Source organism: Channa argus, chromosome 15, assembly GCF_033026475.1.
Source record: "Channa argus isolate prfri chromosome 15, Channa argus male v1.0, whole genome shotgun sequence".
Lineage (NCBI taxonomy): Eukaryota > Metazoa > Chordata > Actinopteri > Anabantiformes > Channidae > Channa > Channa argus.
In genome coordinates this window covers 11,874,453-11,902,379 of record NC_090211.1, presented here as the reverse complement: position 1 = coordinate 11,902,379, position 27,927 = coordinate 11,874,453, and the positions used below count along the sequence as shown (strand labels likewise).

The following is a 27,927-nucleotide window of genomic DNA, read 5'->3' as shown; positions in this document are numbered from 1 at the left end:
GAGGGCCAGGTGGAAAGATGGTGTTTTAATTTACAGCTAAAGAAGAAAGATGTTTTCCTTTTCATTCTTATTTTAGATTTCACTGAACCATACATATAATTTCCATTTAGCACTTAACTTTTGACTACATATTACATGAATTTGGTTATATTTACCACTGCAAATGGTGCCGATCACTGGAGCTCACAGTAAACAACGTCCTCCGCCAATATGCAGAGCTCATAAGACTTTGGCAGGGGAAAATGCAAATGCTGACAATGTACTACAATTACAGAAACTTTTTTAAAAACTCTTGAATGTTACCCCAATTTTACTATAAATAATTTAATCTTGGATTCACAATAAATGCTAATACAAACAAATTATCAGCTTAACTGCTGTTAAATCTAAAATATGCTTTTCTTACAACATGGTAGTGAAACTTGAGATGGTTATCGTGCACAGATATTACTAATTTCCAATGATTTGTTTGGCAAGAAGTCAATACTTAACATGTGACAAGCAGATGTATTGAACACTCTGCCTGCTGTAACCGAGGTTTCTTGGCTCATGAGTAGGAACAGTGAATGACTGACAAGGCTTCTAAAGATACACATCAGGCACGTCACCTGAATTCAACAAATGCAGTTAATTTGTGTGTTGATTTTTCTGGGAGGTAATCATATTGCCGCAGATAAACTTGGTCCATTTTGTGCTCAAATAATTATAGCCCGTTAAAATGGGAAGTCATCATCAGGCCATTCACATCTGCTTGACAACAGTGGTTTACTCAGCAATCACCAGTGGGCAGCCAGTTCTTGATGGCACCAGCTATGATAGTGATGTAACAATCAAATCTCTATTGTACTGCTGAAGGAAATTCAACGAATCACATCTTTATTTCCCAAATCATTATTGCTTCAAAAGTAAAAATTAGAAAGAACCTTTCAACATGTACATTTCCTGCAGTATTAGAACATACTGTGGTCAGATACATGAAAACCAGTAGCTGGAGCAATAAGAAAGAGACAGTAGCTGAATCCTGATGTGCTCTGGGGTTTCCCTGTGCAGCCTAGAGACTGGTTACGGACAAATCACCCGCACCCACACAGGGTGGGGGTTGGGGTAAGTGCTAAGGGGGGCCTATTTCTAAATGTCAAGGGGTATTTATGGATAAAAGATGGGAAGACAGTAAAGAGGATGGCATTGTCATCATGTTGGTGATGTTGACTGTGATTGCTTTTTCTTTAAGTATCTGCATTTTCTTGTCTTTTGGTTTTGTGAATATTTGTAAATATATTTGTCACAGCTGAAAAAAAAAGTGTTTACGTGTGCAAAAGCTGGTCGATCAAGCGTGTGTAGGACGCAGCCCTACACCTACTGCTTATGCGACACGATTTTTAAAAAGAAAACAAAAGGTAGGGTCATCCCATGAAAAAAAACCCAACACAATTTAAAACAACAACAAGTAAAAAACCGTCAGTAAAGGAAATCATTTGTGAATTGTCAATACAGTCGGTAAAGGAAATCATTTGTGAATTGTCAATGAATAGCGTTTGATTTTTTAAACCTTGCTCTAACTGCAGGTACTGCACGCAAAGACAGAATTCCTCCTATTAGCACATCCTTTTGGGAGACATGCAGCTATGCTACCTACCTCAGGGACACCCATGTACACAAAGCTAACACCCATTTGGATACAATATTCGTCACTCCTTTTATCAGTTGTTGCACAAATAGTGCATGTGTGTTAACGGTTCCTGTAATTCTTTGTCATGAGCTTTCCTCTGTGAAGCAGCAAAATGACATGAGTGGGATTTGGGGATCTGAGCAAATAAGGAAGACATCGCTCATCCCTGAATAAAAATAGTGTTGTAAATCTATGTAGGATGCAATGAGTCATCATATTTTTGTACAAGAGGGAAATACAAGAATTATTGGTCTTCAAAGTAAAACAAAACACTTTACTGTTTAGACTTCACGAAAGAAACAAAATGGCTCTTTTAGGTTGCGAAGCCTTCCCCAGCTGTTAATTTAGAATTGATTTAGAATGATTTTCTGATTTTAATGATTGCTTTGAAGACATATCTGTGCTTAATTAGCTGATTATTTTTTACGTTCTTACAAAGAAGTTGCTGACAGCTGGGAAGAGCCCTGTTGGCTGGTCCAATAATTGACTTAAAAAAAAAAGCAAACTGTTATGGGGTTTTCCTCTATTGGCCTTCTTGACTTATCAAATCAATGTCATTTTTTATATCACTTTTTGAAACTCACTTCTAAAGCTTTTTGTTGTATAGTGATATCTTGTTAATTGTACTACGTTGCTTTCAAACTTTCAAACCGAGCACATTTTTGTCTCCTTATCTGCTTGTCTGTAGTTTGCATTACAGATCGTCATCATGGTTTCTCACCTGGATGGGAAGTACAATAAGTGCCACAAAGATCATGATGACCACCAAGAGTTGCGAAGGCCAAATCTGAGGGGTGACATCTCCAAAGCCTACAGTGGAGAAGGTGACTACACAGAAGTAGAGTGAGTCGAACAGGGTCAGGTTGTTGCCTGCTCGTTCGAGGTGTTGGATACCGCAGATGCTGATGGAAATTGGTAGAAAAGGATGGAGAAAGTAAGGAGAGGAAATGAGAATCAGTGTGTTAGAAACCCCACCTGCTTGGTCAAGTACATGAAGACTTGTCTTTCACACTGGTACATATAGTTGCATGTGTGACTTTGTATGTGTGGAGATGGAGGTGGTTGTTTGCATGAGCGCCTTTGTGGAACATTGCATATTTCTATATATACTGTAGATGTGCAGGGCAGTCTTTGCTTATTATTTTGATCTTTAAGAGATAGATGATTCACAGTTACCAATTTCCTTTCTGCTCACAGTTTTTATCTGATCCTTCTGTATCACGCTAGCAAGTCAATCTTTTTTCTCCTTTCCGCATCCTAAACATGGGATGAGAAACTATTCACTTCCTGTCCAACCTCCATCTCACTTTTTCTTGCTGCCCTCCTCTCAGTTCAGTGTCAGAGAGTATACCCACCACGTAAACATGAGGCAGACCAATGTGCTGATGAGAATAACCACTTGGTTAAACATGGCTGAGTGTGTTCGCTGGATCGCCCTGTGGAGATCATTCTGCAGACAGAAAGTTATGAGTAAGTGTGTGAAAAAAACAGTGGAGGTGCTTCATAGTTGAAGTGTTGATACAAATGAGGATACAATATGAGACATTGATAGTAGGAAATAAAATTGTAAAACTCTGTAAAATATTTTGAAATAATAAAATGGACTAAAAAGAAGACACAAATTGCAATATGGTGGATTATTAAGCTCAAGCTTAGATGGATATATGAGAGATGGAGGCGGGAAATGTGAAGAGCTTAATTTAAAAATCCACTTGCAAAGGTAAATGTCGATTGACTGATTTACTTTCATGGCAGAGCATTTAACATTAAGCTACTAATCTGAATTGGTAGACGAAGGCCAATAGCATGCCCACAAAATAGCACGAGAGAGTATTGGAAAAATTGGATAGGTATTTAGTGCTTCACTTACTATCATGTTCTCCAAAGCGTGTTTGGCCAGCCAGCAATTGAGAAATACAGGGATGAAGAGATTTCTTAAATCAGGTGACATTATCTGTAAAGAAGGGAAAGTTTCTGTCTGGTGGTATCTTTTTAATCATTTTAATACAGTCGCAGGATCTCTCATAAGAAAATAGCTTGTGTGAGCATGTGACTCATTGATTCTTTGTGCTACTGTAGCGGGTAATAAATGTGTCAAGAGCATTATAGAGGGGTGATGGGACGTCAGTGCTTGATGGCTAAAATCAAAAGCCTGTCGATGCTCAGTAAGGCATATCCTTCCACTCACAGTGATCATGAAGGGAATCGTGCTGATCATCTCCAAAATGAAGGGGACACGTAATACTTGCTCCCAAACGTTGCCCTGGAAACAAACCACACACAGGGATCAGGAAACTCCACTGTCATGCCGACCTTAGTGGATTACTACATAACAAGCCAAGGAACCAAGACCTGAAAGGGAGAAATTGTCTTTTGCATCATAGAATAGATTAGGATGTGTAAGGGTTATACAACTCCCTTGACAGAAGAAGCAGCATTACTCAGTTTCCACTGAGCTTTGCTGTTCAATTAAGATGTCAGCCATAGCTGTTTTTATGTGTCTGCCGCCTGCATACTGCTGACCTAAAGCCGACTAGTGTAGGTGGACAGGCACAGGGTATGTCCACAGGAATCAGTCAGTTCTAAATGCTAAGGCCTCTAGCTTCCAGAGTAATCTGCAGAGAGACCACTTCATGGGCTTATCATGTCAAGTACATCAAAAGCAGGGCAACCCGTTGATGGATCGGCCCCCCACTGCAGCAACACAGGGGCCTCCCCTAAAGTTTTTCTGATGGATCAGCAACTGGACAGTGCTGAAGAAGCCATGATGGCCCACTGCGGTGCTGTCCAAACGCAAAACCAAATAAGCAGCATTGGGGAAAAAACAAACACTTTAGTAAAAATGTCTGCAAAGCAGAGGGACATCCCCCTAAAGTATTTCACATACATGCACCCTCCCTCCTCCCCCTCAAACACTACACATGTTGACATAGGCAAAAACATTACAGCAGGCTTCAGATTGGTTATTGGGGACCACAGGTAACTCACCTTGTAGCTTAGATACACAAGCAACATTGTTTCAAAAAAACTGACGCAAGCCACAGACACCTGCAAAAAGAGAGAGGGGGAGAATAAGAGAAATGTAGCAGTACAGACAGAGGGGGAGCAGACACAAAAAGGAATCAGGATAGAGAAAGACCAGAGCAGAAAGAAATTAGGAATCACAGAGATGGAAAGGAGAGTGTGGGAGGAATCAGTAGGCGTGCTGATGATTGAGTTAAAGAGAGAACAGGTTTAAGTGAAGCAAAGACAGCCTGGTGTCTGATCGTGTAGAATTGTGTGTGTGATCATACTTTATGCGTAAATACATATCAAGTACAATGATGTCATTTCATGTATTAAAGCCCTGAGATGATTTAGCATAAATGTATTGCCCATAAAACAATAAAAGAAAAGCACAAATCTTGCTGTGCATCTGTGTGAGTGTCATGTATACAGAAATGTGTGTAAACAGACTGAGGCTGTTTACACAGGAGTGTACTGGACTATCTGACCTGCACTCCCCACAGCGGCACAGGTCTGTCCACCCAGATGATCAGTTTCCTATTGAGCAGAAAAAAAGGAAAGAATGGAAAGAAGAAGAAAGAGTGGCAATGACAAACCAAAAAATCTGAGCCCAAGTCAAGAAAATGTATTAAACATTTTCTCTGCCCAACACAGTGACGCTCAACAGGGATCGTGAACACAACTCATGTTCACTACATTAAATTTAATTATGATGTTTACAACTGAACCACTGTGCACAGTGGAGTGCAAAGCTGCCAGTGTGCTCATATTGTAGGAAAAAAAGTAATATTCATACAAGAAAATGACAAAATTATTGTAAAAGAAAACCTCTTTTTTTTTTTAAAGACACCCTGGGGGTTATTATGGCTGCTAGCCTGCCTGCATTCTGATTTGGTCCTAAGAGCTTGCTGCCTGGAGGAGGAGGCGGCCCATCCCTTTCCTGAGCTCACTCTGTCAGGCTCCTTATTCATGTGGAGCCAGAACTTAGCAGCCACCAATTAGATCAATAGGTCCCTGAGCAGGAGGCATGGCATAGGCTCAGGTTCATGGGCACTTCCAGGTTTCTCTCCCTCTCTCGTCGTTGTATATTACATACTTTATCTCCACTAGATCACTGTTGATTAGGCTGCACAGGCACCACAAACATATTATTTTGACAGCAAATCTATAGAGTTGGATTGTGATAAATGAATCTGAATCTGCAAGGTTCAGTGTCAGCATTGTGAACAGCAACAGTTCAGTGAAGTTGCATTGATTGTGCACAACATTTCCGACCAGCGGGCCCGTGTTGGGGATGCCAGTCCTCCAGGGCGTGCAGTTTCATGGTCTTTGTCTGCAGGCTGAAGCCATCCCTCACGTGCTTACCAGTCAAACTCACTCCAGTGACGGGATGATGTGTTTTGTTTGGTGCAGTTTACGCCAATCTCACTGCAGTGGGAGGAAAAAAAAAGAAACCATAATGAAAGTAACAACTACAATTACACAAGTGACCTCTAGTTCATACAGTACTCGGTAACCATTAAGTGCAAAAATCAGTTCAATTGCTGATTTTATCTCCACTTCCCATTTTTTTGTTCCTATATAAACTTACATCCAAGAGTATCCTGTTACAGGATACTCTATACTGTATATTTGTAATCTCCCTTATTGACCTGCTCCTGCAGTCAGGACTCCACTCACATTTTCTCCCTCATTAGACCCCTGATCACCATTTTTCTCACCAGTCCTGTCTTTCCTGTTGCGGGTCATCTAGTAGGACTCTGATAATGTAGAGGAGGCAGCTCAGCACTTTCAGAGCAAAGTTAAACATTCGCACTCGCAGACCTGCAAGGCAAAAAGAACACTATTAAGTTAAAACTATACACTGAAGAAAATGATATAGGATTCTTTAAAATGTGATTGTCTATGCATGTGAATCACAAGTAGGATAACACATTATGATGAAAAAAAGAATAAAAGAAAATAGCAATGGGGAACCAGTAACAGCTTATAAGCCATTTATCATAACTAGCAAAAAGCATTACTTCAGATTGTTTTCTAATACATGACTCATCACATATTTTCAATAAACGATGTGCAGCCATTGCTTAATGTAGCAGAAAATATATACAGTATTTTATTTTGTCTAATAAGAAGTCTTTCTCAGACAAAATAAAGTAGTGATTTGGTCTTTAAAATAATTTTTTGTTAATAATAAATTAGGTACAAAATAAACCTGGTGTATACGCCTGTATATATAACAACAGTGTTAATGGTTTTATGAATACAAGATAAAATGTAAAGGTATGAGATTTGTTTACGCAAGTCCTGAAATAATCAAAATCACTGTGCAGACTTGTACAGACAAAAAACTGATATGTTGAAGGACATCACACGCTGAAATGAAACACCTTTTTACTTAAAAATTAAAACAACCCATGTGGAACCAAAACAGACAACAGGCAGAAAATTATTCTGAATAATTACAGACAGAAAGCATTATCCCAAGCACTCACTGGATCTTTGGTTTTTGATGAAGAACAGCTTGAGGCGCTCCTTGAAAGTGTTCTCATTCACATAGAACTCTACCTGCACCCTGAGAGATAGATAGAGAGATGAGCAAAGACTGTAAGAGAGATATAGGCAACAAGGTTGAAAGAGAAAAATAGAGAAAAAAATATGCAGGAGGTGCTGCAGATGATTGAAGAGCTAAAATACTTTCTTTTTGAAGTCAAGTCAACAGACAGAATGCAGGAAACAAGGGGCGGGCGGGGAAATGAAAAAGAATAGAATAAAGGTGAGGAATAAACAGTGTACAATTTAGCAAATTGGAGATAGAGAGGGCAATAAATGATTATTTGAACACTGAAAAGTATGGAAATAAGACACTGTGGCTGGCTACATTAAAGACTAATGGGTGTTGGAGGAAATGGTGTTCCTGCTTGTCCGCCTGCCCGTAGCCCCAGACAGCTGCAGTCAGTCTCGTTATCTCCACTGATTAAATATAGAGCAACAAATTACTTCCCTCTGATGTTTCTGCTGAACATGGGAGACCATAATTACTGTTCATTCTCCCTTTCCATTCTGGCACCCTGCTGTTAGAGGGACAGGCACAGAGACATACCTACTGTACACACAGGCCTAAAATACACATTGGCAACCAGGTCATTAGGATTATTAGACCATTCACACGCCCCTCTGACATGGATCATCATGAAGCAACATAATAAAAATGAAAAAGAGACACTCATCAGACAGTTCTTACATGTGTACAGACACATGTAGATAGACTGACAGTGACTGTATTTCCTGTCTGACCACCTGGGGGGAGAATTTAGTAGATTTTCTTTCATCCTTTGACGGGAAGAGAGGATGACTCAGGTCGAGGATAAAAAAAAAAAAACCCAAGGCCCGGCTCACTGGTGGTCTCCTCACAACACGCAGACAGATGAAAGACAGTCACAATAACTGCAGTCTATTCTGTTGGAAGAGGTGGCCAAGGTGGGGTGGGTGTCTTCCCAGGGTTCCAGAGTGAGGCTATACCCACACCTCACGGACACAAACCAAAACCAATGCCATTCATTCCTGGCAATACTTGGGGGGTGGGGGACAACTTTCCTCTTTGTTGCTATGGAAACAAGATTCGTTGTCTTCTCCCTCCCTCTCACATGAACAGATGTGAGCAAACACATGCTTGTGAAGTGTTCAGCCATCTGAGCCACTACCCCCCCTACACACACCTTTTGATAGCTCCCTTTGCTCTGAAAAGCCTGCTGACAATAACAGTTTTGCACACATGATGGAGAACATGAAAACATGCATATGCACAAGTCCCTAGGCTTGCAAAAACCCAAGGGTGTGTAATTGCACCTTTTGATTAAAAGATTAGTTTTTATGAATGTCTTGTGTGATAGGACAGCCTGCAGTATTCGAAGATTTTGTGTGTATTTAGTGTATGACGAGTCGTATGAACCTAATTGACTGTACAACTGCAGGAGTTTATTCATTCACAGTCATCAAACAGGCAATATCATGGTGGCAATAAGCAAAGTAAATATTACTCAACCAATGGGAAAAAACAATGGGAAGTAAGGCTAGCTCTAATGGCATTACATAATGTAATTGCAAAATTGCTTTAACTCTTAGAGAGAATATTGCATCATAGATCTTAAATAAAATATTACTAATAAAAGTAACACTTACGCTTGGATGTTATTCATGGTTAGAAAGCACAAATATTGCCAAATCAAAGCACGATTTCTATGCTATTTTTCCACAATAGACGTTCCTGCCTTCCTGGAAAATTGTCTGGATAATGTATTGTCCTTAGATGTTAGCCAATATATAAGAGTTTATTAACCATACAGGATAAAAGTCTCTATATCTAATGCTAAGCATTAAAATGGCTGCATCACCAACAGAACAAACCAGTATATTTTCTGTACTAGTTAATGACTAGTTATTTCAGTGATCTTACACAGGACACATTTTATTTTGGGAGTTTATTTTCTAATTTGAGCATTTTAGTAAACATAGTCTCTTAATGTTTGGTTGTTTGAATTTTGTTTACTTTTTTGTGCTTTCCCTGTCTTGGTGTATCCTCCTCCTAGCCAAAATTTCAAAAAATGGTTAACTGTACCACAAAGCCCCAAGGCTTCTTAACAGCCAACGGGTAGTGGAAGAAGCCAACAGGTAGTGGAAGAAGCCAACAGGAAGTGGAAGAAGCCACCGGGAAGTGGAAGAAGCCACCGGGAAGTGGAAGAAGCCAATTGTGTGCCCATGAGGTGATGCTGACAGTATTTGAATTTTTTTTTAAGTTTTATGTAATTTAGTTTGATAGTAATATTTGTTTTAATATTTTTTTTAATTTACTTTTTCCAATTGTATTAAAGTTAATGTTTAGGATTATTTAATTGTGTATCCCTGCCCTTTGTCTTGCTTAGTGAGGCTAACCTTTTTTTATAAAAACCTTTTATGATTGGGTTGGGGTGATTCAAACTTAGTTCCTGCTTTGTCACAAAGTCAAGTTTTACTATCATCTCCTCTAACAGATGGGAACTCTCAAGGTACATCCCAGTTTACTAGGGAAACAAAACTTAAAAAAAATAAAAAATAAAAAAAAATTCGATGACTGTGAACGTGTTCTTATAACCTTTGAAAAAATAACAGTTGTTTGCTGATGGCTGAATTGAGAGTGGGCCTTCTAAACTAATTCCACTGCTACCAGGTAAAGCGATAAGTGCTCGTCTCCACATGGATGTTGATGATGCTCTTGGTTTTTGGCAAAATCATATAAGTTAGATCCTTTTCTCACACAATGTCTAAATGCACAATGTGTTAAATGTGACATATCGGACTCTAATGTGAAGCTGCCTTTAGTGCCAAAAAAACAATCTCAGTTTCCCACCAGAGAAACAGTTTCCAGTTTCCCCTCTAGTCTGTTCCTATATTCAGCACATGCCTAAGAATGGACATTGTTGGCCCAGTAGACAGGAGCAAATCAGGAAAGGGATTTATGCTGGTATTAGAAATTATGTCACTCGGCACTTTGAAGTATTTCCATTGAAGTCTAATAAAGCAAAATCTGTCAGACCAAGAAAGCCACAAACTTCTTGTCTAAACTGTAAAAAATTATACCAGCTGTTGGGCATCAGGGGTTTAAGGAGAACACTTTACCATCCACAAACTGATAGCTCATAGAATTATTTAACCAGACACTCAAGCAAATTCTGTGCAAATTTGTCACTGATGCTTTCAGATTGGGACCAGTTGCTATTGTTTGCTTATAGGGATGTTCAGCAAGCTTAAAAGAATGTTGAGAGAAAACAGAAGTACAGAATCTGTTAATGTTGTATCTTGCATGTTACAGATAAGCATTATGTGGAAATGACCGTGCTTGCCCAGAAAAACACCAAAAAAAAAAACTCCACAACACCAACAGAGGACCTGGTATGATCAGTCGGCTTAAGAGGGAAGCTTTGTTGATGACGCTGCCCACAAAATAGCGCAAGTTCAAGGGGAAAGTGCACTTTAAGGTAGTTTATCTGGGTTCTACCACTTATAAAAGCTCTACTCCAGGTTATGGTTGTTCTACCCTGGTTCTGCTGGTCATTTTCTTTAAGGAACTTGTCCCAAGATCTGAGGAGAACCATAGTGTCCTGATTATTAGTAATGTCACAGGAAATGAACGTATCTGCAAGTACAAATACACTTCAATATGTGACAGGAGGAGCCGGGAATCAAACTAACAAGCCTGGCATTGCTCTACAAACTGAGCCACAGTTGCACTATAGTAAAAGAAATAAATAAAATGACCGCAAGTAAAATGGACTCTGTACTCTCTCATTGTACTTCCTCTTGGAGGTAGTATGTCCTGGAAACTAGTAACCTGCTGTTACCTGGCCATGGAGCACATTAAGTCTGAGGTCCATCCATTGTAAGCAAGATAGACACCACTACTTTTTACCTTTTCTGCTGTCCCAATCAAAACATAAGAGGTTAGTGCTGCTGTAATCTGTTTTCGTTAGCATGGTTATTGATTGATACATTTCAAACAAATACATTTTTGATTTCACACAGCACACACTTTATTTTGGCAGCCATCTTATTTGAGTGCATGCAGTTTGGTTAACATTCTGTCATATTTGATTTAAATTAATTTGGTTTACTTTCTGTGCTTTCCATGTCTTGGCAAGTTGTTCTCCTGGCTAAAAGATGCGGCACCTGTTGAAGGCTTTTTAGATGCCAACAGGAAGTAGAAAAAGAAAACTGTCCACTTGGTAGAAGACAGTCTGCCAGTTTTTGATTTGACCTTAAATTTATTTTGAGGTTTTATATATACACTGTAGTCTGATAGTAATATTTGTTTTCTAAGTACTTGTTTTATTTTTCATGTTTATTGAGGTTGTTAAAATGATCATTTTACTTTTCACACCTAGTGTCTTTTAGCTTTAATGCTTGATCCCTGATCATCTTCATTTCAAAAAGTAAAAGCTTTAAGGTTTGCTTTCCTTCAAGCTAATGTACTCTTCAAATCAATCATGCCCCGCACATCCACATCTGACCATGATGGGGTTTATTAATTGCCAAAACACAATTTGGATAAATACTTGATGTGACATGCCTTCCTAACCAGCCCTTTGTTTCTTCATCAAAATCTTCAAAGCTTTTATGCCATAACTTCGACGAAAAAATCATTTTGTATATCAATATGTCCTTGCCATTTCTCTAAGGCTGATAGTTTTGCCACTTGATAGTACAAATAATGGCAAAAAGTAAAGTGGAAATGTAGCCCTATCAGGCTTTGAACTGTTGGAAAGTGAGATTCAGGATCGTTTATGTCAAAGGGAGGGTGGGTGAAAATATATATGGAATCTATAATATTTCAAAACAAATACAAGCGTATCACACTGGCACCTCTGGGCAATGCAGATAGTAGCCCCAGCCCAATAAAAAGAAATAAGGTTGGACCTAAGAAAAACTGATGTCTGCTTTGTTGCACAGATTTAAAAAAAAAGTCACCAAATTAAACTATTTAAGAGTAGTGTTCAAAGTTCAAAGGAAAATAAGATGTAAGTTTATTAATATAATTATTTTTATTTATTTTAAGCCAAGCACCTAAGATTATCCCATCGTCTGTAATATAGCAACACCACCAGCCTTAGCTGAAAACGTGAAAACGTGAAGCAAGAGGCATGGCATAAAATATTAAACCTAAGGCCTGTGAGGATATTTGCATTTGCATGCATACTCAGAGAGTTGGAGTGTGAAAGAGAGTGAGAGAGCGCAGACAAAAGTAGAAATAGATAAACAGACACAGACAGATGGACAGACAGACAGAGGGGGACATGCGGAGGAGGATCTTTGACAGAGAGAAAGAGAGACAGAGAGAGAGACAGAGAGAGAGACAGAGAGAGAGACAGAGAGATGAACCTTGTTCTCCTGCTGCTTCCACCCATGCATGTGCTCCATAATGACACAGCGCTGGCCATCTAATGACACAGTGGAAGAGACTAAAGAATCCTAAATCTATGTGTGCACAGCAGCACAGCACTGGCTCATCACAACCTCCACACACAACTCTAAAACTGTATTCATAACAGTGATGTTGAAAAAAGAAAAACCCAAAGAACAAACACGGTATCAGAGTGAAATATTCTGTCTGGTAAAATGCACAGGAAATCCAACAATATAAGGTTGATTCAGGGTAATTCTTGGAAAACAAACAAAGGTAACAATTCTTTAGGCATTTCCTTGAAAAAAACCTCAATGAATACTAAACAATATGCCAAGAAGAGAAAGGATGAATCTGAATGACCACAATTAATATGGATCTAAATTAAGCTGGTGGCTGCCTGCCAGGTTTTAACTGTACAATGTACAATGACTGCTGTGATATTAGGACAAAGACACATGATTGATGTACAGATTAGAAAAGGTAAGTGCTAAGATGAGTATATGTATGTTTAGCCTATAAATGGGATGGACATTCGTGCACCAGTGGAAATGTTTTCAAAAACCTGCTCCAGCCAAATGGAAAAACGTGTAGTTTCTGAAGAACTATTTCATGGGAAACTGCTGATGGCCACAAACCAGTTTGGACTTTATTACTACATTGCTTAAGATCAATAGTGAAAATGCTGTGACAACCGAGGCTACAGCTAAAAGAGCAGTGACTGGTGACAAATATATGCAATATAATAATATATATACAAAGTACAAATGATGGCAGCAGAAATTGAAAGGTCTGACAAGAGACACTGGGTCAGCTTAAGAGAGACTAGCTGTACTCCGCTTCAACCAAAGATCAACAGAATTACTTGTTCCTGACCTAGATACTGAACCATCTCTCTCTCTCTCTCTCTCTCACACACTCACACTCACACACACACACACACACACACACACACACACACACACACACACACACACACACACACACACACACACACACACACACACACACACACACACACACACACACACACACACACACACACACACACACACACACACACACACACACACACACACACACACACACACACACACACTCTTGATGACTGTGATGGCCACAACCTTGGCCACACCCTAACTTTGTTTGGTAATGTCTTCATTTACCTTTTAAATTTACCTTAAGTTTAGTTTCTTTCTATTAAGTTTAAGTTGTATTATTTAATTTCTCTTTTTCTTGAGTTACCATTTTGCTCGTCCAGTGGTGTTGCCCATTGGCAATTGGCCTTTCAAATAAAAGATTGAGTGAGGCCCTAATCATCTTCAAATACTTTCTACTGGGCCCGGACTGTACCAAGTACCCTGTTTGATGCAGGGAGGGGGAAAATATGGGGTAAAATGTTTCTTTATTTATTATGCATTATTAAGCTTTATTTGGTATATTCTGTTATTGCTTTTGCAAATTTTAAAAATTGGATAATGCTACTAAACTCTTTGTCTAGTGGGTGTTTATAATTTGCTTAGTTACAGTTATATTCATCCCTTGTGTGTCATATTGGTTTGGCCAGCCAGTATATGTATTGCTTGTGTTTCACTTGGGTTAGGTCAGTTTTATCGTGGTCCCTGTCCCTGTCCCTGTCCCTGTCCCTGTCCCTGTCCCTGTCCCTGTCCCTGTCCCTGTCCCTGTCCCTGTCCCTGTCCCTGTCCCTGTCCCTGTCCCTGTCCCTGTCCCTGTCCCTTTTGTTGACCAAAATTTTGTTAGTAATTAATATTTTTTGTAAATGTTATATTTGGGTAAATAAAACTCATTTTTCTTTGAGACCTTATTCCTGTCTCCTGTGTTTACCTCCTCGGTCTTTGACAATGACAGACGAAGACAAACAAATCAATAAAATAAGACATTTACACACATCCATACTGACAAAAGATAATTTGCTTGAGGTAAGAGGCGCATTTCAGACTTTATTCCTTATTGCTGGCATGAAATTGAAATTTTAACACTCAGAAGAAACAAACAAGTAGTGTGATAATATCTGATTAATGACTGCATCCTATAAAGATTTTCTTTTCTTCCCTGTCTCTTTGTCAATTAAAAAAAAATTATTACAAGTAATTTATGTGTATACATAGGTTTATATAGCCTTCAACTTACATTCTTACTACCACAGTGGCCCGGAGAAAGCACATCAGGAAAATGACAGCCATCATTTAGAAAATTTGTATAATTGTATCCTGCGGTATACTGACAGTAAGTAAGTATGGACTGAAGCAGCTTTCACTCCGAATCGTTTCCTTAACAACCTCTGTGTTCCCACAGATTAAAACTTTTTATACATCATCAGTGGAAGTGCTCCAGCCATTCCTCCTCCATGCTTCCTGACGCAACCAGCCTTGTCTCATCCTTTTCCTGAAATGACCATTCACTACTTGTTTCTTATAAGGGGATCTGCTCACACACTCACATAGTTTCCTTTGTTTACTTAAAGGGGGAACACAACACAACCGTTGCTTTAGTGGAAGACAGAGTTCCTGTTGAAATCACAGAAAACAACAACTTAGACTTATTATCCAGACCTACTCACTGAAAAGCCCTCTCTGCATCCCTCTATTCTGCCTATCAGAACACAATATATGTCTTTAACTGGTTCACAACTCTATTAAAAATATTAGATAGACATTGCAACTTCCTGTCCCTTCCAATTAACATTAGCTTCAGATGTGCACAGACATTTAACGTTTGATCAAATCAACACAAGATATTCCTATATTTCAAAGTCATCTTCAAATCACCACTTTGAGGATGACCCATGCTCTACAAACGGAGTGCAACATGAGAGGAATCCTCGGCTTTGCCTGTCTCTCTTGTCTCTGGGGCTGCTTGGAATTTAACTTCTTTGGTGTATTAGGCTAACTCAGTTTGGGAATAAGGGAGCTGCATTAACTGTGTTTTGATCCCCCGCAAGAGTGTCGCATTTCCCTACCCTGACTCTGATGCCACGGGGCCTTCCAGTACTATCGAACACCGGAAAAGCCCAGAAGTGCTCTAACACATGATAGTCAGCCCCATGGCTGTGTTAGTGTCCACAGCAGGAAGGCTCTTAAGTGTTGACAGTACTCATTTAACCGAAAGGCTGGTTAGGGAATTCAATATATAGCTGATTAAAGCCCATTGTAGCAAAGAAAGCTTTGAAAATAAAATAAAAGAACTATGATGTCCATCAGGGACACACACTGAACTGGCTCTGTTGTCTCTGTAGCCCTGGGCTGTGGCTCATTTATGATAATGAAAAAGGACACAGCTAATATATACCCAATATGTGTCTCTATCTTTTGCTGTTTATATTTTAGATTATCTACACCTAACAACAAGATGCAGGGCAGGCACCAAGAGGCACAAAGAGTCAAATGTAATAAACGCTGAATGTGCGACCAAACTGTAGTGTATCTTTCTTTGCCTTCAGGTAATGTCTTCTCTATACTACACAGCCTTCTGAAAGTCAGCAGCTTGTGTTCATCAGTTATCATTTGCACATCTTGTTTTCAGCAGGATCACACTAAGAATGCATACAGGTCCTTCACTGTCCTCTCAGATCAATATTTAATGTTTACTCCAATTGAGAACGTGTGCTATTGGAGAATATGAATTATTATGTTGTTGTTAAAAGCTTTACATCCGAGCTTGATAATACCTGGGTATACAGACATACATTTTGGTTAAAAACAAGGTAATAAGGTTAATATGTTTACATATTTTTAGAGGAAAATGCAACATAACCTGCAGAGCAGAAATATTTTCAGTTGGAGTGACTCAACCTTTTTACTAAAGAAGACCAATTATTTCACTTAACTAGAGAGTTCTGTAGAATTTTTATCTGCTGTAATTTCATAATACTAATACCCAAAGGGCTGGGTTGAGCATATTGTTGCATAGCAAGCAGAGAGGGGGATGGAAAGTTTGATTTCCAAAGGTTCAATATTCTAGCTTTAAAGGATAACAACTGCCCTCTTTTTAATTAACTGTATTGTCAACAATTCTGGCAGAGACATTAAAACCCACAATGAATCGCCTCCACTCGCAGTTAGGATCCATCAAACTTGCAAGGATTAGCTTATACCCTCCTCTTCTGAGATCTCAGTTCAGTCCAAAAAGGATTAAGAATACAGCAGCCAGCTCCACTAAGTGACATGTTTCATTCCAAATAGGAGGTAGAAAACCTTTGACAAATGTTGCTTCGGAAGCTCAGATTCACTATAATTCCACCAGGACATTCAAAGCATGCACAGTTGGCTGATTCACTTAAGACTGATGTACTAAGCTATGGTACCCAGTATAGTAGTGTGTCTGGATGACGTGTTTTTAACCGTTTTTGATAACAATAGAGGTCTATGGCACAGATTAACCACCTAATCCTGGTTTCAGACTGTTTCAGCTCTTCAGTGATGGCTTAAGTGTCTTCATGGGGACTTTTTCATGGGGCACAATTAATTCAGAAAATGATTGAAGTTATCCTTTTATTTAATAATTATTATAATATAATAATTATTATTATTTAATAATATTAAAATATAAACAATATCATTTTTCCAGCTCTATTTGCCATGAAATAGAGCTGTAAAATGATATATTATGTATTTACTATATTGGTGAAATAATGTAGAAAAAGGTAGTGTTGCATTTTGCACTTGTTTCATGTACACAACTACAGAAAGTCCATTGTTAAATCTATGCTATTACCTAGTTGTTACTTTTGTAATTACTGTAATAATATGTCATTATTACACTCTATTTCCAAAAAAATATATATATTTTTGTTAGGCCTTATGCTTTTTAGGTCCCCTATGCAGAGCCACCCAATGATTTTCCATTAACAGCTTCATAGCAAGTTAATGTATTTGGTGTTTTCCACCAGAATTATGTCTATAGCTGTGAGGACCTGCACAGTCATGTGTCATATAAGAAGTGTCATTAAAGAAGTTAGGTCTGCCAGTTCCATCATCACCCCTTCTGTGCCATTCAGCTTCAAATCTCATAAAAATCACCTTTTCACAAAGTGACTCTTCTCATCATGCAAGCCATCTGTATTGGTAATAACCCCCCATTATGCCCTTTACAGTTTTGCAGACATGATGCATAATAAATCATTGGTTCCACGCTTCATTATGAAAGTTGCTTGTCAGCTCTCAAAAAAGTCTTAGAAATGATAGAACTGAAACTTGCAGGAGCTTTGAAAGTATTATTGAATGACTTCAGTATCCCTTCTAGTGAGGTAAACTGGCATGAATATTAAATATATTGATGGATCATGCTAGATTAAGGTTTGACTGGAAGAATTAAGAGGGAGGCAAAGGGAGAAGTAGAATGGAATAGCAGACAGAGATTAAGTAAGAAAAGTTGTGGAGGCAACAGTCAATAAGGGACTGTTATACTGTAAGCACAAAAGGCTGTTATTTGCATGGCAATCCTGAACCCTGAGGAAAGCTCCTGCCGAGGCTGTTTATTGAGGAGCAGCGGAGACTCCGTTGTTTATTATTTCACTTTGACAAATTAGACATTTAAACATATGTTGTTAAGTCTGAGCAAAAAAAATGCCCTTATATTTTGGAGCACAGCAGTTGCTGTGCAAAAAGCCAGAAAATTCATTACTTAGAGTTTTCACCAAAGGACTAAAACAAATTCATTTGTCAACAAAAAAACACTGAAGACAGGATGATGAGTGTGCTTTGGTGAAAGCTATCTTACTTTACAGAAAAACTAGTGTGATTAAATCTACAGAAAGGTAGAAAGTAGTTCTAGCATCAAAAAAGTTAACACATTTCAGTGTTAATAACAAGTTCATTTTAGGGAAAACCCAGATGGCCCCTTGACTAGCAAAATCCTTATCAGCCTGCAAAAGATCTGTATTTAATTGTTTAGTCATCTGGCATTTCCTCAAAACAGAAGTCTCTGACTCAGTGCCAGAAAACATAAATAGTGTTGGTGTTCTCAGAACAGTGAAATTAAAATGCTTTTACTCCGTCCCTGAGGCTTTTTTTCCCAAAACTTAGTGCCTGACAATGTCATTTACTGATTAATTACAAGGCCATCCATCAAAGACAAATCCTAATAATTTTTCCCACATTTTAGTTAAATCTTTTAAATTGTAGTATCAAATAAATGAGGAAATAATGAATATAGGGTCATGGCACCACCAGTTCACGCACACGAACCACAGCACCCCTTGAAACACCAGCAGAGGCAAAAACAAGGAGGTACATTGGAGTGCAATCTGGAGCACAGGAGATCCCTGCGTGTAAAATTATTTATTAAATCAATTGTCATTTTTTAAAGTCTTCGCTGAAAATTGCTTCATCTGACTGTTTCAACAGACCCCACTAAATGTATTCCAGGAGAGCTCTTGAAAGAGGGATAAGCATGATATTGGAAGCACTTTAATCAGAACTAAGATCCAGAGAAGTGTGTCTGGGGAGGGGGGGATGTTTAAAGAGGGTGACGTACGAACACACACAAGCCCAGAGGGATGCAAGCATTGAGCGGAGGAGAATAGAGACTGCCCCTCAGTGTGTGACAGAAAGGGATGGTGCTCAGTAATGTATGTTTGCAGAGCAGAGTGGAAGCCCATGTGTCATGAAGTTAAATTATCCATACACTTGGTGATATTCTGATGTGTAAGTATGTTTTAGCCTGAATGAGGTCATACTGAAGGGAGCTATCAGTTCACCTGTGCCCACTGGGAGTGACAGGTGTTAGTTAAAAGCAGGATTAATTGACCATGGCAGACAAACTCTGTGTAACTGAGCAACAATTAAGCTATCTGTGACCATCAATAACAGCTTGGGCTTTCTTTCTAACCAGTCCATTTTATACCAGCTAGTACTTCCTGAACAATGAGATTGACATCTTGACCCTCTTTACTCGCTCTCTTTCTCTCTGTGCATTTGTATTTTGCAAGACACAAAAGCTCATGAAACAGGCGACATGTTTGCATGGACTTTACAGCTCTGTAATATGACAAATGTAAAATACACCCACAGCCATTAGGTCACAGCAGGACATACCTAAAAACACCCAGTTTGTGTAGAAAGAGGGTATTAAAAGCACATCAGTGCACGCAGTACTTTTTAGCTGTGTCAGCATACTCCAGACCATCCAAAATCGTTTCCAACCACATTGCCACCGTGCACCTATTTAGTGCCCTCATTTGGTGGAATCAGAAGGCCAGAAGAGCATAAGAAGGCCTGTTTAGACCTCAGGTGTGCAGAACAAGACGCTTTTAGTGGTCAAGGTTATTAAAAAATTTGATCACACACTCTCCTGCATGCTTTGGCACAGACAGTTTCAATTCTGTGATATGCATTATTAACAGAATAACAGCAGAGTTTCTATTATAACTCCTGGCAATGGCTAGACTTGAAATGGTCATCTCCTCAATTAGGCCTTTATGATTGCAAACACCCACTCAAGGCGACAAGCAAGTGTTTTGGTCCTTATTTCCACCTAGCAACAAGATATACCAAGTGTAAAATGGAGGCTAAGACTTTCCATTAAACAGCATAATGAAATAGCCAAATCAAGCAATGCATATCATACAGTATATCAAAGCTATTGCCCTCCAAATGGAATTTAAGCAAAGGTTAAATGCTAGTTACTGAGAGGACCTATTTGAAATTTTCTGTCCAGGTGACAGATAGCTCACTGTAACTCTGAGCATTCGGGAATAACACAAATATGGTGACATATTGTGGGTCTACCTAAGCAGTCTTTATTTTCTTCCTGAAATAAATCTTTTTGAAGTTTCCAACATATGAGATACCACACTTGCAAGAGATAAAAGAAGATAAAAAAAACAAAATTAGAATCAGGTTTCCCAATCTATTTTGAGGATTTTTCCCTCAGTATTGTTTAATCAATATATATCAATATAGCAGAAGTAGCAGCAGTCTCTTCTGCGCACTCAGAGGAATGGGTAAACCTGTTGCAGCATCCATAATAACAGAGCCGCAGAGCTGACAGTAAATTACTCTAAAACATTCACAAACCTTAATCCAGGAGATCAAAGTGTGAGAAAAAAAACAGTACATTTGAGACAAGGTGATATGTTGCTCTTGATGCCCACGAAAGCGCCATGGTATTAGTGCGCCGTGCGTAAAGGGTGCAAGTAGCCGAATCCTTACCTGTCGTCGGTCTGCCAGTCCCCGAGCAACAGGTCTCGGAACCGGTACCGAGGGGGCAACGGGAGCACCTCCTTCTCCAGTTCGACCATGGTCCTCCTCCTCAGAGCCCAGAGACAGAGACAAATATCACCGCAAAGCGCGGAGATGGAACCCTCCAAAACCAACTCCGTGCCCCTTTCTTCTGCTATTCAAAACGTAGACTAATAACGAACACATTGATAAAAATCATGGCATCGTTTTCGACCACCTCCTGTACAGAAAAATCCACTTCCCTCTTTCCTGGCACCCGTCACAATGCAGTTCTACTTTTTTTCCCAGCCGAGGCAACAGGTCGAAGATGTTCATCAGTCGGTGCGTAGGGGAGGTTACACATTTACTGTGGCAGCTGGATAGCAACTGGTTGTCTCTCTCAACACTAGCATCCTCCCTGCCTGAGCTCTGGGTAGACGCACTATCTGCAAATGTGTAACCAGCCGTTGGGGAATACTGTACTGTTGCGACGAGTTTTCATTTCAGAGCTAACAAAAAAGATGCAGCACAAGCAATATATAGAAAAAATAAAAAATGAAAAAAGCCAAAAAAAGTAGAATAATGCACAAGACTGTTTTCTGATCAACGCCTGCGCAGCACTATGGGCAATATAATGTTCTCTGTAATCCTGAATGATGATAAAACGGCCTCACATACACACGTGATCCACTAAAAATGTCAATCATACTTTTCAGACTGAGATCTGTGCTCATCGCAGTCGTAAGTCTCCGGCGACGTTTATGTGTGGGCCATTTGTTATTCCTGCATAGAGCTTTGGGCTATTCTGTTACTGGGGTTACAGTTATTTTAAGAATCATTTTATGGATGCACATATAGGCTATATGCTGTCTTGCTGGCATATACACCAGAACACATCCATATTATTTAGTGCAAAGCTTTGGTGCTCGTGCACATTTTCACTCAACTAACACGATTCTCCACGGCATGCCAACTGAGCTCCTAGTGCTGCTGCTCTCACTGAGCATCCATATGCTAAATATAATCTCAATACACAAATGAAGCAGAAAATATTCAAGGAAAATCAGCGTTTCTCATCGCTTAACAACTATAACAACAACTACAACTGCTTCATGTAGAAAATTTAAAAACAAATTATCTTCTCATTTAAAGTTGAAAGAGTGTAACACATACAAAACACAAACTATTATTATTGCATATTCCCCTTGTAAATATTTTAGTTATTATTACCAATTACTTCACTTCCCCGCTGCTGGACATTGGTTTGACTGCCACATACAACAGGTGTTATTCAAATTAACTTCAGATGATTAATATTTATAACCTGCAAACGAGCCTTAATAAACCAGCAGCTCTAAAAGGTCCACACAAAACCTTCAGATGGGAGGTCAAAAATGATTATTGCCTTTTGAATTAATCACAGGAAAAGCTCTATTAAATTATTTGTGAGAGGAAAAGCTCTCACAAATAATTTGATACTATTTACAGATGCAAATCTAATTATTTCAGTGTCATTATTTTGTGTCTTCCAAAAGTTCAGCTCAAATTACTAGTTTAACTATACTATTTAATAGTGTAGTAAAGTATTTACATTTTGAGAGAGCCGAAGTGTCTATACTCTATTCAGAAACTTGTACAGCATTTCATTCAGTTTTACTCAAACATTTTGTCTGTTTTGCCCTCTGGTGGTCATACTGACAAAAGCACATAACCTGGTTGGCTGGCCGGTGAGCTAGGCTCCTTTATCTGATCAAACAGTTGGGTGACAAGTATTAGCGAGTTAGGATACAGGTATCCAATACATTTATTAATATTGTGACCTTTAAATACCTTTGTTTTATGCTCAGCCACAAAAAAAAAGAAAAAAAAAAAAAGGTTGACAGGAAGGCTAAACATTTCATTTTGAGTGGGTGGGCCTAGCTGTGTAGCCATGGTAACAACAAAAAGTGTCTGGGCATATCACAGGAGATAATTCATGTGTTTCAAACCTCATTTAAACCCCATTCAGTCTCACATTACCATAATGTGTATTCTGAGGACAATTTGCAGAGGCTGAGTAAAGCAGGTTGTTGCAAAAGACAATTAGGCTTTATTCCTTCAAATCAAAAAACATTTTTTCCACCACCATCAAATCAGTTGACGCAAATACAAACATAGTCAAAAAGTAGAAATCCAATGTCCACAAAAAGGTAATTTAAAATATACAAAATCTTTCAGTTACATTTCAGTAAAACAGTTGCTTTCCAAGTTCTATTCCAATTTTACATTGACAGAGGCTAGAGCATCCACAGCCCAGCTGGGGTACTGATCACGAGAAGGAAACATCCGCTTCATGAACATCTGTATAAATTCAGGAAAGCGGCCTTCCAAAATGCTCTGTCTCACAGAGTGCATCAGGCTGAGCTGCAAAGAGAAATGCTTAATGAATCGAAGATGAATAATGTGATTATTGAGCTCCAGTGGGACATCATCTGTTCTTACTCACCTTTAGAGTGTTTGGGTCAGCTATAGGTCAGGGTTTCACAGAGGTTACAGTAAAAATATTAATAGGCTACTATTCATCTTTTAAAGCAACTTATAGAACAGCTTCAGACCCTTTCACACTTTATTCTGTTGTTAGTTTAATCTTAAAAAGATAAACTGTCCATCAATCTATGTGAAAAAATCTCTCTGAAATCTCTCATTTACAAAAGTATTCCCTCAATTCCATACTCCACAGAAGCCCCTTTGGAAACAGTTACAGCTTAGGAGTCATTCTTCCTAACAGATTCTCTCAAGCTTCCTCACATCGGATTGAAAGGGTCTGTGAACTGCCATCTTTGTGTCTCTCCATAGATGTTCTTTGTGGTTTAAGTGTGCCTTGCTCATGACAGTTACAAACTTGTCCCCAAACCCCTCCAGTGCTGTGCTTTTTTTAAATCATCTTTTTAGTGAACTGTTGGTGCAGTGTCAGCGCTCTGTATTTGGCTGCTTTCATCCTTTCCTAAAATCTCCTTGCAGTCTCCTGCTGCTGAGAAGCAACACAATACTATGATGCTGCTACTACCGTGATTCTGCTGAAATAGTAAATATTGTGCATCATTTAAATGCTATTTACCTGAAGAAGGTGGTCATATGCCTTTTTACTCAAAGCAACAATTATCCAACACATTAAATTATTTTCTTTTGGTGTGCCTAGCACCTTAGCGCTTTTTCCAAAGCACCATCATATACAAAAAATGTCCACAAAGGCCTGATTGATTTGGAGCTGAGATGATCGTCCTCCTGGCAGTTGAAATGACACATAAAGGATGCAAAATTAACCCTAAACTTAACATAACAATAATGCATGTTCAGCTAGTATAAATTATTTCATCATAATAAGTACAACTAACGGTCAAAGATTGTATGAAAAAGTTGCAGTAAAAAATGAAATTAAAAACAATACCTTTATTTAATTTCTGATGAGAAAAACAATCATATTAGCTGAATGTGCATTGGCTATCATGTCGATGGATTAAAAAAATGTTTGTTTTTTTCCACTGTATATACACAGGTGTGTTTCTGTCTAAACTGAACCACAATTAATTTAGTTTGCCACAGACTAATGTCAAGCTCTGGTCACATCGCAGGGATAATATTAAACAAACACAATTCTTCTTTCCATAATCGGGAATAACACATTAAAATGTCTGAATCCTTTTGCAAATGAGATATTTCTGTTTTTGTTTTTATACATTTTATAAACATTTCTAAAACATGTTCTAACTTTGTAATTATGGGTTATAAAGTGTAGGTTAATGGACAGTTTGAAATAAATTCACCACATAATCAAGTGTGCAAGTGTACGTGAATGGCTCTGAATACTTTTTGACTCTCAGAGTTCAGGGTTCATTTGTCCGAACAACTAGGCTTTCAGACACATGATTCTTGTAAGGTGGCTGGGGTGGATATCTCTCAGTGGCAGAGTTACGAATACAGCAAGCTACTTTAAAGAAAAATCTCTAATACAGGCAGTAAGTTTCTTTCACAAATATCAGCTCCTTTAAAGCAAAATAAAATTATACTGTTGTACTATGTGGCTTTAAGTGTAAATAAAGAAAAATACATAATGATTTTAATGTCATCTCTTGAATTTATAAATTAATTTATATTTTAGTTTCAGCAACTTTAGAAGTCAAATGGATTGGTAATGTGTTCACTACAGATATGGACACTGTAAACCTGTAAAACATAAAGTGTTCGGGAATTGACCGCATTTACATGGACTACACGTTACAGTTGGCTTTCTCGGGAAAGCTGATTTCTTAATGTCATGTATACGGGAAAGCTGGTTTCCAAAATCCAGCTACGAGATTAGGGAAACCTTGATTCCCCAGGTAGATTTCTGTTGGAGAACATTGATGACTCTGCCATGTATACCGGTAACCAGGTTAGGTTAACCACATAGAGGTCATAGTTACTGTTGTGTTGTTCTGGGCTGTTTCAGATGTTTTCTGGTAAAATAATTGAAAACCACAAACAGGATTTTAAAACCCTTGCACCATTTTTATTAATCTACTGGAATGTGGCTGTCATAGTGATATAAAATGGTTATGGGCTAATAAAAACTATTTCAGTGAGTTTCAGAGGCTGATCAGTTATGCAATAAAATTATTTTGTTGAATCATGATTTTTGAGTATTTTGCTTCTAAAATACTTTTCTAATACTGACCTGGTAAGCAATGTTGTGGATAGTGATGTGATGCATGGCTGCAGTGTCACTTTTAAACAGAGCATGCAGGTAAGCCCGACTATGTCTGAAATAGAAAAACAGGCACAGTGTATACAAGGGGCTCCTAATATTAGTTTTATACCATTTACATCCATTTTTTACATCCAGTTTTACATCCATTGTACAAAATCTCTAATATCTATGTCTAATTGATTCGAAGTTTCCATAAACCACCACTACCAATAATAATAATAATACAATTATTATTATTAATAATAATAATAATAATAATAGATCTAGGTAGTACATGATCAACAAACTTTTCTTTCTTCAGCTCTGACAAATCAAAGATAGACAAATTAGAACAAGAAACCTATGAAAAACCTTCAGCCTGATACAATGATGAGTTGTTCATAACTAACCTCTTGCAAGTAGGACACTGGCAGTCTGGGTCTATGGGCTGGAAATCTTTGGCATACTGCTTGTGTTTAACCTGAAGAGATCCCCAGGGTACCAAAGCAGAGCCAAACCTCTGAGAGAGAAAACAAAACAAAACATGACTGTCAGAAACACATTGGACATTGGGTCTTGACACTGTATGATATTTGTAACCACTGAAAGATAATAAAAAGTCAGTTATTAGTGTATACGGTCAAAGGAGCTTACTGCAGTGCGGGTTGGGAACACACAGTCAAACATATCACATCCTAGAGCGACACACACCACCAAATCCACGGCATACCTGCAGCATGTGAGGATCACCCAGATGAAGTCATGTAATAATATTATACCCAATTAACAGCATCAACCTGAGCAGACGTTTTATTGCATTTAGGCAAACATACCCCACACCCATCAGGTACCGAGGCTTTTCTCGTGGCAGGTAGTCAGTACTCAGTGTGACCATTCGCCAGAAGTCATCCTTCTCCTCTCCTCCGCTCAGGCCTCCGATGGCGAAACCAGGAACATTACGTTGAGTCATTTCTACAGAAAAGGATATGATACCTAAAGCTTTAAAAGTAACAAGTTAACAACTATGCCTAACATTAAATGTGTACTATTTATGCATTTCTGTTGTCTATGCCCTATACATTTTAGAGTAACCGTATATTATGGTACTTCTCTTGACACTTAAATCACGATACGTTAGTTATAGGTGATCAAAATTGGAAAAGGCTTACAACTGAAGAGAATTTACTACCATCTAGACAGGCCTTCCGAAGTTCTGCATTCAGTCCTCCCTGGATTATGGCAAAAAGGTTCTGTTTGTCTGGGTTTTTATTTGCTGCTATGCAGCGGTCCAGCCAGCGAATGGATCTGTGCATCGCTTCCTCCACCCGTGGTCCTGTCACTGTACTACTGACCACATCATCCAGTTGCATCATGATGTCGGACCCTGAAAAAACACAGAAAAATAAGGATCTGTTAGTTACATTGAAGCTGAGTAAAAAACTGCTCCAAGCCTGTTTTTCACTTCAAATTAATAAAAATTATTTTACTACTCAGACCCAGACTATTCTGTATGCTGATAGACTTCTCAGGGCTTAGAAGGATCTCTTTGCCATCATAAGGGGATCTAAATTTAACGCCGTCCTCAGTGACCTCTGAGAGCTCAACAAGAGACACCATTTGAAACCCTCCGCTGTCCTGTAAGCAGAGGAAAGTGTAACAAATCCTTTAAGAGAAAAGCACACTAGCTACTTGCTATGTTGTATTAAACTATTTGGTTGCTGAATTATTGGTAAGTCAAACTTACAGTTAAGAGGTTTCTCTTCCAGTTCATGAACCCATGTAAACCACTGGCCTTTTCAATCAGGTCAGATCCCTGTAGGAAGTACAGATGAAATGAAAGACACACTTTTAATGGATTCTTATTGACACCATAAAAGCACAATGCATACAACAGGCTGTTATTACTATTTCCTACTGGTCTCATGCCGAGATGGTAGGTGTTCCCAAGACAAATCTGGCATCCAAGACCTTCCAGCTGATCCACAGTGATTCCCTTCAGAGTCCCCTGGGTGCCGACAGGCATAAATACCGGGGTGCTGACGGAACAGTGTGGCAATATTAGATCACAAGCTCTGGCTTTTGTCACTTGGCATTCAGCAACAATTCGCAAAGTAAGGGGAGAAGCAGCCTTTAGAGCTTTCTTTAAGGACATGTTATTTACTGAAGTAGCTGTATCAGTACACTCTACAGTAGCCGCCATGTTGCTGTATACATGTGACGTGAATCATCCAGAACTGAAAAGAACCTTGGCCAATTGAAAATCAGCTCCTCTTCTTCGACGTCGAACGCCATTGTAATGTAGTTACTGGAATAGAGTGAGGAACCAAGCTTTTGAGTTATCCAATCAGAGAATTAGCCGGATCGAGAGGCAGCAGAGTTAGCCAATAGGATAACAGGTTTCTCAAACAAGCGGTGGGTGTTTTTTCACAGGTTT

The 27,927-nt window shown here is 38.8% G+C and overlaps 2 protein-coding genes across 6 annotated transcripts in view; both read right to left on the bottom strand.

The window, feature by feature from the left end:
- kcnt2b (potassium sodium-activated channel subfamily T member 2b) overlaps positions 1-21,538 on the bottom strand; it is a 36,541-nt gene extending 15,003 nt beyond the window's left edge. For 2 of the 4 annotated variants that reach the window (XM_067477193.1, XM_067477194.1), the window contains exons 1-10: positions 20,780-21,538; positions 7,171-7,250; positions 6,397-6,499; positions 6,041-6,103; positions 5,164-5,212; positions 4,658-4,717; positions 3,858-3,932; positions 3,540-3,623; positions 3,025-3,119; positions 2,391-2,571 (exon numbers count right to left, since the gene is read on the bottom strand). In XM_067477193.1, coding sequence (XP_067333294.1) covers positions 2,391-2,571; positions 3,025-3,119; positions 3,540-3,623; positions 3,858-3,932; positions 4,658-4,717; positions 5,164-5,212; positions 6,041-6,103; positions 6,397-6,499; positions 7,171-7,250; positions 20,780-20,868 — 879 coding nt within the window. In that variant the 5' untranslated portion in view covers positions 20,869-21,538. The remainder of the gene's footprint in view (positions 1-2,390; positions 2,572-3,024; positions 3,120-3,539; positions 3,624-3,857; positions 3,933-4,657; positions 4,718-5,163; positions 5,213-6,040; positions 6,104-6,396; positions 6,500-7,170; positions 7,251-20,779) is intronic. The other 2 variants (XM_067477192.1, XM_067477191.1) reach the window with 2 other exon arrangements.
- A 1,115-nt stretch (positions 21,539-22,653) lies between these two features.
- On the bottom strand, positions 22,654-27,790 carry qtrt1 (queuine tRNA-ribosyltransferase 1). Of its 2 annotated transcripts, none has more exons than XM_067476221.1 (9): positions 27,409-27,788; positions 27,238-27,306; positions 26,990-27,128; positions 26,683-26,877; positions 26,327-26,465; positions 26,148-26,223; positions 25,904-26,013; positions 25,482-25,566; positions 22,654-23,191 (listed from the first exon to the last, which is right to left on the bottom strand). In XM_067476221.1, exons 1-9 carry the CDS (start codon positions 27,691-27,693, stop codon positions 23,039-23,041), a joined length of 1,251 nt encoding a protein of 416 aa, XP_067332322.1. In that variant the 5' UTR covers positions 27,694-27,788; the 3' UTR covers positions 22,654-23,038. The 2 variants fall into 2 exon arrangements, with proteins under 2 accessions (XP_067332322.1, XP_067332323.1); XM_067476222.1 differs by lacking the exon at positions 22,654-23,191 and adding an exon at positions 23,198-25,263 and having other exon boundaries at positions 27,409-27,790.
- Between the last annotated feature and the right edge of the window lie 137 nt (positions 27,791-27,927).